Here is a 14,631-nt window from a genome sequence, read left to right as displayed (position 1 = left end):
GGGCTTGCAGCCCACACTCACATCTGCCCAGCATCGGTTACCCCCACCCCTGTCCCAATATCCTCAGCCCTCTTCCCTCTGCCTTGGGCTCTTTCTTGCCTCGTTGCCTCTGAGCAAGGCTCTTCCTCCACCCACAGATCAGTGCTGCCTCCCTCGGGGGACAGACCCAGATCCTGGGCTCCCTCACCACAACTCCGGTCATTGCCAACGCCATTCCCAGCATGCCAGGGATCAGCAGTCAGATTCTCACCAACGCTCAGGGTCAGGCAAGTGGTCAAAGCCAGGTGGAGGGGTGGGGACCGTGGAGATGCTGGCTGTTGGGGAGGGGCAGGACTGGGTCATAGAAACTCAACCAGGGTGAGAAGCTGCTATTCATTACTGCTTGTGTGACAGCTCTCTGCTGACACTGAGGCCAGGCAGGGGCATCGCCCCCACCCCAACCCTGGCGGTGCTCACTCTTGTTGGGAGTTTTCATTTAGGGAGCCCTCGCTTTGTGGCCATGTTCTGTGGTAGGTGCTTTCTCATACATTGTGCCACTTCATTCTGAGTACAACCCGTTGGGTGGAGATTTTTGTTCCCATTTTACAGGAGAGAAGGCTGAGGTTTGGAGAAATTAAGCTAGTTAAAGTGTGGCAGAGCAGGGCTTCACATGTAGGCCCCTCCTGCTCCCTCACGGCTCTGGAGAGAGAATAGAGAAGCAACCCCCAGAGTGTGAATCCTTCACTTTACTGAGAGGACATGGAGGCCCAGAAGGGTTAGGTGACTTGTCTAAGTCCCTTCCTGCCAGTGTAGGGGTTTGGGTTGGGGGTGGAGCTGGATGCTACCCTCACACTTGGGGTCCCTGTGTTTCCTCCCAGGTTATTGGAACACTTCCTTGGGTAGTGAACTCGGCTAGCGTGGCGGCCCCAGCACCGGCCCAAAGCCTGCAGGTCCAGGCTGTGACCCCCCAGCTGTTGTTGAACGCCCAGGGCCAGGTGATCGCGACCCTGGCCAGCAGCCCCCTGCCTCCTCCTGTGGCTGTCCGGAAGCCAAGCACTCCTGAGTCCCCTGCTAAGAGTGAGGTACAAGGGTTGGGTTGGGGGAGGGTGGCAGGCAGTGCTGTCAGGCATGAGCAGCCTCCCTCCAGAGGCTGGGCAGGACAACATGATTTTCCAAAGCCCCTGGGAAAGCAGGACACCTCCCAAAAGTGGAGGGAGGCTGAAGGTAGAAGGTCCCTTTGGTTCACATGTGCTCTGCCCAGAAAAACACCACCACCACCCCGCTCCTTACCCCCACACACCAAACGTGTGTATATGTGCCCTCAGAGGCCAGTGCCACTCTGAGAAGGCCGGGGAAGGGTGGTCAAAGTAAACTGGGCCTTGGGACTTCCCTGGTGGTTCAGTGCTTAAGACTCTGTACTTCCAATGCAGGGCATGCAGGTTCAATCCTTGGTAGGAGAACTAAGATCCCACATGCTGCAGGGTGAAGCCAAAAAAAAAAAAATGTTAATTGGGGCTCAATCAACTCCAGGGTGAACAAATTGCTGGAAAGGCCCTGGGAGGTTCCTTCTGCACCCTCCTCCTCTTCACTCCTTCATCCCTCCACCCCTCCTCCACTCTGCACTGTGGCATCGATTATTCACTCACGTGTTCATTCTAGGAGCTGTTTTGAGTGCTGAAGATATGGAGATGAATAAGATGCCCTTCCTTGCCTTAGGTAGCCCGGCATCAGAGACTATTAAAGTCAGTGTGGCAAAGGCTCGGGTAGGGGCAGGATAAGGTGATTTAGGAACCCACTCTGCTGACTGAGGAGTTTGACAAGGCTTCACAGAGTGCGACATTGAACTAATCTAAAGGGGTGGGTTGGATGGGAGATTCTTCTACTTCCACAGAACTGCAGGAAGTACAGTGTGCCAGAGCAGGGGTTCTCAAACTTGAGTGTGCCGAAGAACCACCTGGAGGGCATGCTAGGATGCAGATTTCCAGGCCTCACCTTGAGTCTCATACAGTAGGTCTGGAGTGGGGCTGAAGGATTCACATCTCTAACAAGTTCCTAGGTGATGTTGAGGCTTGTGGTTCTCAAATGTGATATGCTGCTTCCCAGCTTCATTGAATAACCTCAGCCTCATCTATAGAAGGAGAAGGCAATGGCAACCCACTCCAGTACTCTCACCTGGAAAATCCCATGGACAGAGGAGCCTGGTAGGCTGCAGTCCATGGGGTTGCTAAGAGTCGGACACGACTGAGCAACTTCACTTTCACTTTTCCTTTCATGCATTGGAGAAGGAAATGGCAACCCACTCCAGTGTTCTTGCCTGGAGAATCCTAGGGACGGGGGAGCCTGGTGGGCTGCTGTCTATGGGGTCGCACAGAGTCAGACACGACTGAAGTGACTTAGCAGCAGCAGTAGCATCTATAGAATGAGAATGATAAGATACCAACTTAAGTTATGAATGTTAAAGATACATTACACAGAAGGTTGGCACACAAAGTGAAATGTGTGTAAAGTGTGTAAAAAATGGTGCTCTTATTGTTATACTAGGTAATGGGGAGTCACCGAAAGGTTTTTAGCAGGGAAGTGGCTAGTTAGATGTGTATTTTTAAAATTCCCTTTATTATCCAGGTGGAGCCAAGAATTGGACTGTGCTGTGACTTGAGTCCTATTTGTTGTTGTTCAGTCACTCAGTCGGGTCCAACTCCTTGCGACCCCATGGACAGCAGCATGCCAGGCTTCCCTGTCCTTCACCATCTCCCAGAGTTTGCTCAAACTCATGTCCATTGAGTCGGTGATGTCATCCAACCATCTCATCCTCTGTCGCCCCCTTCTCCTCCTGCCCTCAATCTTTCCCAGCATCAGAGTCTTTTCCAATGAGTCGACTCTTCCCATTAGGGAGCCAAAATATCAGGGCTTCAGCTCCAGCATCAGTCCTTCCAGTGAATATTCAGGGTCAATTTCCTTTAAGATTGACTGGTTTGATCTCCTTGCTGTCCGGGGGACTCTCAAGAGTCTTCTCCAGCACCACAATTCGAAGGCATCAATTCTTCAGCCCTCAGCTATTAGGAGACAGCTTAAAGAATTCTAGCCAGAGACAAGGAGCTCCAAACAAGGCCCTGGGGATGACGAGGGAATGAATTTTTAAGCTACCAGGAGGCAGAATGCAGGGAACAAGGCCCATCCTAGAGAAATCTGCACTTTCATGAAGCTTAAAAAAAAAATCATACTTCAAATACTGATTTCATATATTTATAGTTTATCCTGATTGTAAATATAAGTTGTTTATTAAAATTCCAACATTATGTATGATGTCAAAAAGTAAAAATCCTTTCTAATTCCACTTCCAGAGATGACTTCTGTTGACACTTCGCTTTATATGACTCCAGAATTTTTTTTCTTGGAAATTTGTATTTTTTTAAAGGAATTATTCCATAAAAATTGTTTTTCACCTTACTTTTTTTTTTCTTTCACTTAGCACTGTGACTCAGAGGTCTTTCCATGGCAGTTATTAAGAGATATTCTTTTTCATGGCTGCACAGTGTCTTACTGTAGCGAGGTCCCAAAAGTCATTTGCCAGTTACCTATTAATGGGTATGGGGTTTTCCCGGTGGCTCAGAGGTAAAGAATCCGCCTGCAATGCAGGTGACGCAGGAGACGCTGGTTCAGTCCCCGGGTGAGGTAGATCCCCTGGAGGAGGGCATGGCAAGCCACTCCAGTATTCTTGCCTGGAGTGTCCCATGGACAGAGGAGCCTGATGGGCTACAGTCTATATGGTTGCACAGATTTGGAAACGACTGAAGTGACTTAGCACACATGCTCGCATGCATTAATGGACATTTGGGGTGTGGTGGCTCTAGAATCAGGTTTAGGTTTCTCCTTTGAGGGCAGAGACTTGAAAGCAGTTATCTCAAGGGCGGATACTTGGAGCTTTGACCAAGTACGCTGAACCTTTCTGAGCCTCTGACCTGCCCGGGTCATAGACACCTGCAAGGCCTCGGCTCGGTGGGGCACATCCTATGCTTATTTTGGAGGTCATCATCATTCAGTTCAGTTCAGTTCAGTAGCTCAGTCGTGTCCAACTCTTTGCGACCCCATGAATCGCAGCACGCCAGGCCTCCCTGTCCATCACCAACTCCCGGAGTTCACCCAAACTCATTTGTATCGAGTCGGTGACGCCATTCAGCCATCTCATCCTCTGTCGTCCCTTTCTCCTCCTGCCCCCAATCCCTCCCAGCATCGGGGTCTTTTCTAATGAGTCAACTCTTCATGTGAGGTGGCCAAAGTATTGGAGTTTCAGCCTCAGCATCAGTCCTTCCAATGAACACCCAGGACTGGTCTCCTTTAGGATGGACTGGTTGGATCTCCTTGCCTGGGTGGATGCTGATGCATAGCTTCTAGTCTTGCCTTTTGATGGGGCACAGGTAAAAGTGTGCTGGGTGAGGAAGGAGTCCATGCCCGCTTTTGCCCTACCTCTGGACTGCCCACCCTGCTGAGCCAAGCAGGCGGGCAGTGGGGGTTTGGTGGCTCTTCTTCTCACAGGTGCAGCCCATCCAGCCCACACCAGCCATGCCCCAGCCGGCCGTGGTCATCGCCAGCCCAGCCCCAGCAGCCAAGCCTGCTGCCTCTGCTCCTATCCCGATCACCTGCTCAGAGACCCCTACGGTCAGCCAGCTGGTGTCCAGTAAGTGGCTCCAAGGGAAGGGTATGGCGAAGGGGTGAGGCATTTATTCGGACACCCTGACCACATTAGATGATTCTCCCCTTAGTAAACTTTCCAGAGTCCAAAAGGGAAGAGCACAGGCCCATTGCCAGGAACTGACTTTCTTATTCTCATTCTATGGAGCTGGATTCTGTGCATGACCGTGGTGGAGGCTGCTTAGCCGGCTGTCTGGCTGCTTCTCTGAGAAGCCAAATCATTGGCTGTCTCTCCTATGGTCTCTCACCAGTATTTGAAGAATGTGGGTAGCTAACAGGTGTGCGTGGGGCCAGCCTGGGGAGAATCAGGGAGGGTCAACAGTTAGAGCTGGAAGAACTTAAAATAGACCTCTATCTACAGGCACCTTGGTCCTGGCCCATTGCTCCCATCTTATTTGTCTTGGAGACAGGAATGATGAAGGTCTTAAGGGTACACAGGCTTTTTGTCAAACGTCCTGATCCCTCACTACTCACCAGGGCTAGGCCAATGGGCGAGGTAAGCAGTGATGATTGTCTGTCTTACACACTCACCCCTGCCCCCTTCCTCTGGCCTAGAGCCACATACCCCAAGTCTGGATGAGGACGGGATCAACTTAGAAGAGATCCGGGAGTTTGCCAAGAACTTTAAGATCCGGCGGCTATCCCTGGGCCTCACACAGACCCAGGTGGGTCAGGCTCTGACTGCAACGGAAGGCCCAGCCTACAGCCAGTCAGCCATCTGCCGGTGAGTAAGACTGCCTGGACAAGAGCAGGACACTCACAGGAGCTCAGGTATCTGGCACTTAGACATGAACACCTGGAGTAGTCAAAGTCTTTCTGGGGCCCTCTGAAGTTTATCCTCCAATCCTGAGCATTTATATTATCTATTTAGGAGGAATCCAAGATCCTGATCCAGTTAGGAATCCTAGAGGGACAGGAGTACAGCTTATGAAATTAATCACAAGAGTGGGAACTTCAGTTCTGGCTTGGTTCTGAACTATAACCGACCATCACCTCTATCATGCTTCCACCCCCCCATCTTGTGAGACATGACCCTGAAATGATGTAACTGACTTTTCTGTATGCAGTGTACAGACTGGTTCCGGTGCCTGTATTATAGTTGATTGTAAAGTGTAAATCAACTATACTTCAATTTTTTTTAATGGTGAAAGATAAAATAAAAAGCACATCCCTAAGCCACGTGCTTTTTCTAAAAAGCACATGGCTAGGTATGGCCAAAAGGTTTCATCTGTTTGCCAACTCTCTATATTAGATTAGAGTGACTATTAAGATACAATGTCATGTTGGGAATTCTGTAGTCTCATCTGGGCTCAGCCAAAAAGAGTATTCTGACTTAGTGATGTTGCAGTTGGAGGAAGACAGCACTTAGGACATCTATTTGCCATCTTTGGAGGCCTCTCAACATGATTCCTCAAAGGACCTCACCCATTTGGGTGTGAACGTTTTGCAATGGTGTTCATAAAGCAGCTGCCCTGTTATCATTGTACTGTAAACAGGCCATGGGAATGGTCTCCCTGTTATGACCTGGGAGACAGGACAATCTGAGGAGTCTGGGCTGGGCCGAGCCAGGGGATATTAGTAGGAGTTGTGAGGGGAGCACAGGTCTGCCAGCCCCAGGAGGAGCAGCCCCCTGAAGCCAGCACTCACCCCTGGGGTTGGGAGTAAGACACTGTCACTGTCCCTTCCTGGGCCTGGGTCACCCACAGGTTTGAGAAGCTGGACATCACGCCCAAGAGTGCCCAGAAGCTGAAGCCAGTGCTGGAGAAGTGGCTGCATGAAGCTGAACTCCGGAACCAGGAAGGCCAGCAGAACCTGATGGAGTTTGTGGGAGGTGAGCCCTCCAAGAAACGTAAGCGCCGCACCTCCTTTACCCCCCAGGCCATAGAGGCTCTCAATGCCTACTTCGAGAAGAACCCGCTGCCCACAGGCCAGGAGATCACCGAGATTGCAAAGGAGCTCAACTATGACCGGGAAGTTGTGCGGGTCTGGTTCTGCAACCGGCGCCAGACACTCAAGAACACCAGCAAGCTGAACGTCTTTCAGATCCCTTAGGGCTCAGCCCCCAGCCCTGTGTTCCAGCACTTTGTACCTCCCTTGGCATCTGGCTCCGGCTGCCACCCTGCGGCATCCGTCATTCTGCTGCCTGTGGCTGTGATTGTCCTGGGTTGTGAGACTCCACCATGCACCTGTGTGTCAGCTGCCTCCCTCCTCTTCCCCGTGTCGTCCGCATCCCAGGGAGGGCAGTGGGGCCCACCTGAGACCTCCAGGTTTGGGGCTGGTCATGCTGAAGGAGGGGATTTGTCGTGTCACTTAAAGAAGCACTTTGCTGATGTGTGTTTTAAAGGGTGAATTCTGGTTGGGAACCAGAGGCTCCCCATCTTTGGGACGGGGCTGTAGTAGCCTCTAGGACCACTGGCCATTAGCTCTTGTTTTTGATGGCACTCTCTCCACTGTCTCTTCTCTGTTCCTCTGTGTGACCGTGGCAGGTACAGCGGCTCGTGCAGTGGAACCACAGCCTCACCCACCTACCCTCTGCCTGCAGGCACACTGTCCCCCAACAAAATCCAAGAGATCTTGTTCTGAAAAGTGTGATGTGCAGCTCAGAAAGTCAGATTCCACGTATGCCTCGACCTCAAGGTCAGGAGGTTTCCATAGACCTGGGGCCAGAACACATGATCGCTCCCATCTCTCCTTGGCTCCTATGTAGGGGAAATTGCACTAAAGCAGAATTTTTTCTTTTATACATCATGTCGGAAGAAATCAGCAGTGAACTCTAGCTGTCCTGGAGTTGACCTGGGTCTATAGCATGTTGTGAAGTGAAAGTCACTCAGTTGTGTCCGACTCTTTGCGACCCATGGACTGTATAGTCCGTGGGATTCTCCAGGCCAGAATACTGGAGTGGGTAGCCTTTCCCTTCTTCAGGGAATCTTTGACCCAGGGGTCAAACCCAGGTTTCCTGTGTTGCAGACATTGCAACCAGCTAAGCCAGCAGGTTGGGAACTTGATAAATAAGGCATCTCTCCCAGATTTTAATCTGATCTCTGTCCGTGACCATCTCCACATCAGAATGATGTGGTTAAGAGAACTTGCAGCCTGGAAAACCCCCTTGCCCAGATAAGCAGGCACTCAGGGGCGGGGGAGGGGAAATGAGGATAGGAATGCTGAGTCTCTCTTGCCCTCACACTCACCTCCCACCCAGTCCTGGGGTCTTCTCATAAGCAGCAAATGAAATGACACCAGACGGGAAGGTCCTGGGAAAAGCCCACATCCAGAAAGAGCGGACAGCAGCCTGGGAAGGTCCTCTGTGGAAGGTGACTTAACTAATTTTCTTTGTAACTTGCAGTCTTGGATACCAGAGGAGAAATCTAATTTTGTCCAGAGTCTTAGACCATGTGTTTGTGTGAACAAGCCCCCCAGAGTGCTTCTGAGTTAAGAATACCCCTAGAGCAGACTGGGTTTTGCCTTTAGAGAGGGTATCTGTGGTACACTGGAGCTTAGCATCTCCTGCAAGATGTTCAGTGAGTTTCCCATTCTCCCTGCAGCTGGGCATCCCCTGGAACTCAGTATGTGACTCCGGGAGGTCAGGAGGGCACTGGGAGGTTTGCTAGAGGAGCCCAGACCTGCTATGTAGACTAGACTTAAAGGTCACGCACAAGTCACAGGGGTCAGCTGCCCCCGCCTTTCACAACTCCTGTCCTTACAGAACCTGGTCTCTAGCAGCTGCCCTCACACAATAAACCCTGAAGAAGTGACTGCCAGGTGAGGGCATGTCGCCACCTCCATGGGACACTGGTGCAGAGCCCAGCCTTGCTTCCTCTGGAAGACTGGGTTTCCTTTCCTACCTGAAGCTGGTGCGTCCCAGGTCTTTCAGGGCCACTGTGGCCGTCGTCTTGGTGGCCCTGCCAGTGAGAGGGCACTTGTGTGTCAAATTGCCACGTACGCGCACACACACCCCCCACACCACTGGATTCTGACCAACCAGACTTGCTTAAGTGTGGTGGGGAATGAGGAAGCAGGTGCGCACCTCGCTTGCCGCAGCGTCCCAGCAGAGAATACATCTCCAAGGGTAAGGCTGCACACTCAAGTTCAAGGTTATCCACCTGACCCAATGAGGTGACAGGCTCACTTGAGAGGGGCACTTGAGAGGGGTGTCGTAAACAAGTTTTCAGGGAGAATCAAGTACCAGAGTTTGTGAAGGATTCAGTGACTTACAGTTCAATTAATTAGAGAGATACAGGTTTTTACCCTCAGGCCTTTGCATTCAGATATGCTTTCTTTCTTGCGAGAGACAAGTGGGTCCTGGCTGGTGCACACAGGAGTAGCATGCGATCCAGGGCGTGTCCATGGCAGTGGATATGCCGGAGGACACCATCTGTCCTGAGTCACGGCAGGAAAAAGCTGCTCTAAATTAGGCCTGGCCATGCTTTCTTAGCTCCTCCCACATCTAAATCTGTCTTCCCAAGGCTGGGTAGAACGAAAGCTTTTCTTCTGCCGGAATGATGGGTTGGTCTTTCAGAGAAACAAGCCCAGGGGGAGGGGGGTCAGAGTGTTTGCAAGCTGAATTCCCCAGGCAGGGGCTACAGGGTGTCCCTGAAGTACGCACACAGCGGAGCTCACCAACTTGATCTCTGCTCTTACTGCCCCACCGTAGGGCCCCCAGAAGCAGCTATGGCCCTGAGGTGGGGTTTTGTTTTGTTTATATCCTTGTTAAGAGCAGCATCAGACTCTGAAGGGACTTGATACTGATTTTGTTTTAAAAGCACCTTTCTGGTTACCAGCTAGAGCTCAGTGGTTCCTTTGCCATGGAAAGGCAGGCGGAAGGGCAGAAGCAGCTTCACTGTTTGCATGTGGTTTTGTTTTTGTTTCAAAGACCAAAATGTTTTATGGCTTAATGAATTGGCTGGGGCCTTTGACCCTGCACTAATCATGACATTTTATCCAAGTGGGGTTCAGGGAGAGAACTCAGCCAAGTGGATTAAAGAACCTGTTTGAATTTGGAATGAGAGGCCCTGGCATTTTTGTATGTCCTTGGAAATCCAATCACCTTCCTATGCCTAGATTCCCTTCCTGTCTCACAGGCCAGGCTCTGACACCGAGGTTCTAACTGTTCCTGGACGTGGACAAAGTCTGCTGAGAGCTGGAGTGAGGGGTGGGACGGGGAGAATGGGGGGAGGGGGCAAGCAGTTGGTGTAGTTGTGTGGAATAAACAGTATTTTTTCTTTTGTACTGGTCTGCTTGTTTCTCTTTTACCTCTCAGAGTGATGTAAGAAAATCAGGGTCAGAGACCAGGGGATGAGCTAGCTGCCTTTGCTGGCAGAGCTTGTGGCCTGGAAAATCCCATTGCAAGAGGAGGAGGATCAGTGCCCTGGACTCCTGCTTCCCGGCCATGATCTCCTGTGGGGTACAGGGTCAAGCGGGTGTGACCTTTCTCTTTCCAGACCACCCCTGATACCTAGGACCCCAGAATTCCCTGCCAGGGGGCAGCTGTTGTCAGAAAGCTGGGTGGACAGAGCTTGGCCGTGCAGGCTGGATGCCTCTGCATATGCTCAAAGCCCTTTACAGTGTGAGGTGGAGCTGCGACAGGGTTCAGAGGAGGCAAGCTGGGGGCCAGGACTGAGGCGCATTCTAGCACAGAACTGGAGGGAGCCCTAGAAGTCCAAATTCAAACCTGGCCTTCCAGGCCATTATGCAGGCATGCTTATTGTGATGAGAGGCTAGAATAGTCACAGTTAGGTTGATTTACGCTTTCCCTGGAGAAGGGCATGGCAACCCACTCCAGTATTCATGCCTGGAGAATCCTGTGGACAGAGAGCCCAGCAGGCTATATTCCATAGGGTCACACAGAATCAGACCTGACTGAAGCAACTTAGCATGCACCCACATGCTGTATAAACATTTAGATATAGATAAGAGGATCTTCCTTTGTACTGTTTCCCAGGCCAGCAGATAGTATGAGCAGGCCCACCACTCAAGCTCAGAACTGGGAAAGTATGGCTGTAAAAAGGGTCTCCCTCCTAGGAGTAGGGGTCATGCCATACCTCCATGGAACTCGCCCTCTCCCCAGTCCCCTGCCCCATCTTCTTGGTATTGATAAGGTCTGGGCGACATAATCTAAACTGGTGAGAACAAGGCATCACCTTTGATTCCACCCAACCAGAATTCCTGAGTCAGGCACTGTGCCGGGTTCTAAATCATGCTCTCCCATCCCTTCCCCACCCAAGGGGCAAGAGATGTCTAAGATACTGATGTTAGGTTTGGGGATCAGAGGCGCTTTACAGGACTTTGAAATAATGAGGCCAAAATGACACAGAAGCCAGCACTTCTCTCTGCCTAGATCTCACGATCCTAATATTGACTGTCCACACTAGGCTGTATATTGTCACCCTGCTTATTTAACTTCTATGCAGAGTACATCATGAGAAACGCTGGACTGGAAGAAACACAAGCTGGAATCAAGATTGCCAGGAGAAATATCAATAACCTCAGATATGCAGATGACACCACCCTTATGGCAGAAAGTGAAGAGGAACTCAAAAGCCTCTTGATGAAAGTGAAAGTGGAGAGTGAAAAAGTTGGCTTAAAGCTCAACATTCAGAAAACAAAGATCATGGCATCTGGTCCCATCACTTCATGGGAAATAGATGGGGAAACAGTGGAAACAGTGTCAGACTTAATTTTTGCGGGCTCCAAAATCACTGCAGATGGTGCCTGCAGCCATGAAATTAAAAGACACTTACTCCTTGGAAGGAAAGTTATTACCAACCTAGATAGCATATTCAAAAGCAGAGACATTACTTTGCCAACAAAGGTCCGTCTAGTCAAGGCTATGGTTTTTCCTGTGGTCATGTATGGATGTGAGAGTTGGACTGTGAAGAAGGCTGAGCGCCGAAGAATTGATGCTTTTGAACTGTGGTGATGGAGAAGACTCTTGAGAGTCCCTTGGACTGCAAGGAGATCCAACCAGTCCATTCTGAAGGAGATCAGCCCTGGGATTTCTTTGGAAGGAATGATGCTAAAGCTGAAACTCCAGTAGTTTGGCCACCTCATACGAAGAGTTGACTCATTGGAAAAGACTCTGATGCTGGGAGGGATTGGGGGCAGGAGGAGAAGGGGACGGCAGAGGATGAGATGGCTGGATGGCATCACTGACTCGATGGACGTGAGTCTGAGTGAACTCCGGGAGTTGGTGATGGACAGGGAGGCCTGGCGTGCTGCGATTCATGGGGTCGCAAAGAGTCGAACGCGACTGAGCGACTGAACTGAACTGAACACTGAACTGAACTCAGGACCCAGGCCAAGGGCACAAAACAGGTGCTTGATAAATAGCAGACAGATGATTGAATGCATTTTCTACCCACTTTTTCAAGGAAATCCTAAGAGCTGAGTCCCCGACTTCAGGCTACTGGGAGAAAGCAGGTTCAGAGGCTTCGGCAGTAGCACTGCAAGGTTTAGACTGTGACACAGGGGAGTGAATGGAACCTGGGCAGCGACTGGTCCTGGATGCAGACAGGCATCTCCCAACAGGTCCCGGCAGAAGCATCAGCAGAAGCTGTTATCTCTGGCTCAGACCAGTTGAGGATATTTCCTGGCAACTGGCCCCAGAAGGCTTTAAAGGAAGGGGGGTGGGTGTATGGAGGGACTGGAGTTTCTACTGTCGAGTCAGGGATGTTCCTCTGGGTTCCTGAACTTGTGTGTGTGTGTGTGTGTGTGTGTGTGTGTGTGTGTGTGTAGGCTTCCCCACATCAGTAAGCAATTCTCGGATACTAGCAGTGTGTCCAAAAACTCAACTCAATTCTGACATTATCTACCTAGAGATGGCATCAGATTCCATAGGTAAAGGGCTCTGTCGCAAAAGACCACCCTTCACTTCAGATGCCTTTTCTCTCAACTGCAGGGTCCATCAAAGAAGCCAGACTGGGCCTCAAAGTTTCTTTGTCTGGAATGTATGGAAGACATGAAGAGTTAAAACTAGATAGTCCCTGAAAAAGGCCTGCCTGGATAATGATCTCTTCCTGTACCTGGAGGAAAATGCCTGGTGATTTACTCGGGACCTCAGCAACAGTGACTGACTCTTAAATGAATGAGAAAGAAAGCCCAGGGGATGGATGGGTGCGGATCCTCCAGAGAGTTTGAGCCCTCAAGCCTCTGACACCTGGTAGCTCAGTTCATAAAGAATCTGCCTGCAGTGTGGGAGACCTGTGTTCAATTCCTGGGTCGGGAGGATCCCCTGGCGAAGGAAATGGCAACCCACTCCAGTATTCTTGCCTGGAGAATTCCATGGACAGAGGAGCCTGGCGAGCTACAGTCCATGGGGTCGCAGAGTCAGACACGACTAAGCAACTAACACAGACAAGGAGCTGAGGCGCAGAGAATACAAGGAATCTACTCCGGGTTGCTTTGTTTGTGAGCAACAGAACTAGGCCTTAAATCAAGATGCGCTGTTTCTAAAGCCTGTGTGGTTAACTTTGTCCCATACAGGGTGGGATCTGGGGAGTGCTTGCTATCTGTCCTGATCTTTTGGGTAGGATTTCCACATTTCCACCTTCCAGGGTAGGTCTTGCTGTGTTCCATCTAAACAGTGTCTAGTTTCAGGACCTAGTCTAGGGAAATGAACGCTTTACAATGAGACCAACGGTTCGGAATACTAAATTTGGAGCTCTGGGCCACAGGTGTTCTGGCTAATCACTCAAATTTATTATGAGTAATGGTCTAATAGGAACCATGATTTTTGTTATAGGTACAAAATTTTGATTTCTTGATGGATGCTGCTGGATGTCCAGGGGAACACCTGATGATCTTTTCTTGGAGGCAGAGCTCCCAGGACTGCTCCTGGAATTCCTGTTTCCAGGCCTGGCATTCCAACTTCATGAGTAGCTACATTGGAGAAGGAGAAAATGGGGAAAGTCCACTCCCTGGGGTAAAAGTGTTCACTCCTGAAATGTGGCTCAGCTGGTAAAGAATCCACCTGCAATATGGGAGACCTGGGTTTGATCCCTGGGTTGGGAAGACTCCCTGGAGAAAGGAAAGGCTTACCCACTCCAGTTTTCTGGCCTGGAGAATTCCACGGACTGTGTAGTCCATGGGGTCACAAAGAGTTGGACACGACTGACCGACTTCCACAGGACTGGAAAAGGTCAGTTTTCATTCCAATCCCAAAGAAAGGCAATGCCAAAGAATGCTCAAACTATTACACAATTACACTCATCTCACATGTTAGTAAAATAATGCTCAAAATTCTCCAAGCCAGGCTTCAGTAATATGTGAACCGTGAACTTCCTGATGTTCAAGCTGGTTTTAGAAAAGGCAGAGGAACCAGAGATCAAATTGCCAATATCCACTGGATCATGGAAAAAGCAAGAGAGTTCCAGAAAAACATCTATTTCTGCTTTATTGACTATGCCAAAGCCTTTGACTGTGTGGGTCACAATAAACTGTGGAAAATTCTGAAAGATATGGGAATACCAGACCACCTGACCTGCCTCTTGAGAAATCTGTATGCAGGTCAGGAAGCAACAGTTAGAACTGGACATGGAACAACAGACTGGTTCCAAATAGGAAAAGGAGTACGTCAAGGCTGTATATTGTCACCCTGCTTATTTAACTTCTATGCAGAGTACATCATGAGAGATGCTGGACTGGAAGAAACACAAGCTGGAATCAAGATTGCCAGGAGAAATATCAATAACCTCAGATATGCAGATGACACCACCCTTATGGCAGAAAGTGAAGAGGAACTCAAAAGCCTCTTGATGAAAGTGAAAGTGGAGAGTGAAAAAGTTGGCTTAAAGCTCAACATTCAGAAAACAAAGATCATGGCATCTGGTCCCATCACTTCATGGGAAATAGATGGGGAAACAGTGGAAACAGTGTCAGACTTTATTTTTGGGGGCTCCAAAATCACTGCAGATGGTGCCTGCAGCCATGAAATTAAGACGCTTACTCCTTGGAAGGAAAGTTATGACC

The 14,631-nt window shown here is 50.1% G+C and overlaps 1 protein-coding gene across 6 annotated transcripts in view; it reads left to right on the top strand.

Annotated features, from left to right (window-relative positions):
• Nucleotides 1-9,819, top strand: part of POU6F1 (POU class 6 homeobox 1) — a 28,946-nt gene extending 19,127 nt beyond the window's left edge. For 5 of the 6 annotated variants that reach the window (XM_070370809.1, XM_070370804.1, XM_070370807.1 and 2 more), the window contains 5 exons: nt 138-266; nt 858-1,061; nt 4,513-4,654; nt 5,224-5,392; nt 6,375-9,819. In XM_070370809.1, the coding sequence (XP_070226910.1) occupies nt 138-266; nt 858-1,061; nt 4,513-4,654; nt 5,224-5,392; nt 6,375-6,720 (990 nt within the window). In that variant the 3' untranslated portion in view covers nt 6,721-9,819. The remainder of the gene's footprint in view (nt 1-137; nt 267-857; nt 1,062-4,512; nt 4,655-5,223; nt 5,393-6,374) is intronic. The other variant, XM_070370810.1, reaches the window with a different exon arrangement.
• The last annotated feature ends 4,812 nt before the right edge of the window (nt 9,820-14,631 follow it).

This window comes from Bos mutus, chromosome 5, assembly GCF_027580195.1.
Source record: "Bos mutus isolate GX-2022 chromosome 5, NWIPB_WYAK_1.1, whole genome shotgun sequence".
NCBI classification, from domain to species: Eukaryota; Metazoa; Chordata; class Mammalia; order Artiodactyla; family Bovidae; genus Bos; species Bos mutus.
The sequence above is the reverse complement of the archived record's forward strand: the minus strand, read 5'-3'. Positions and strand labels throughout refer to the sequence as shown.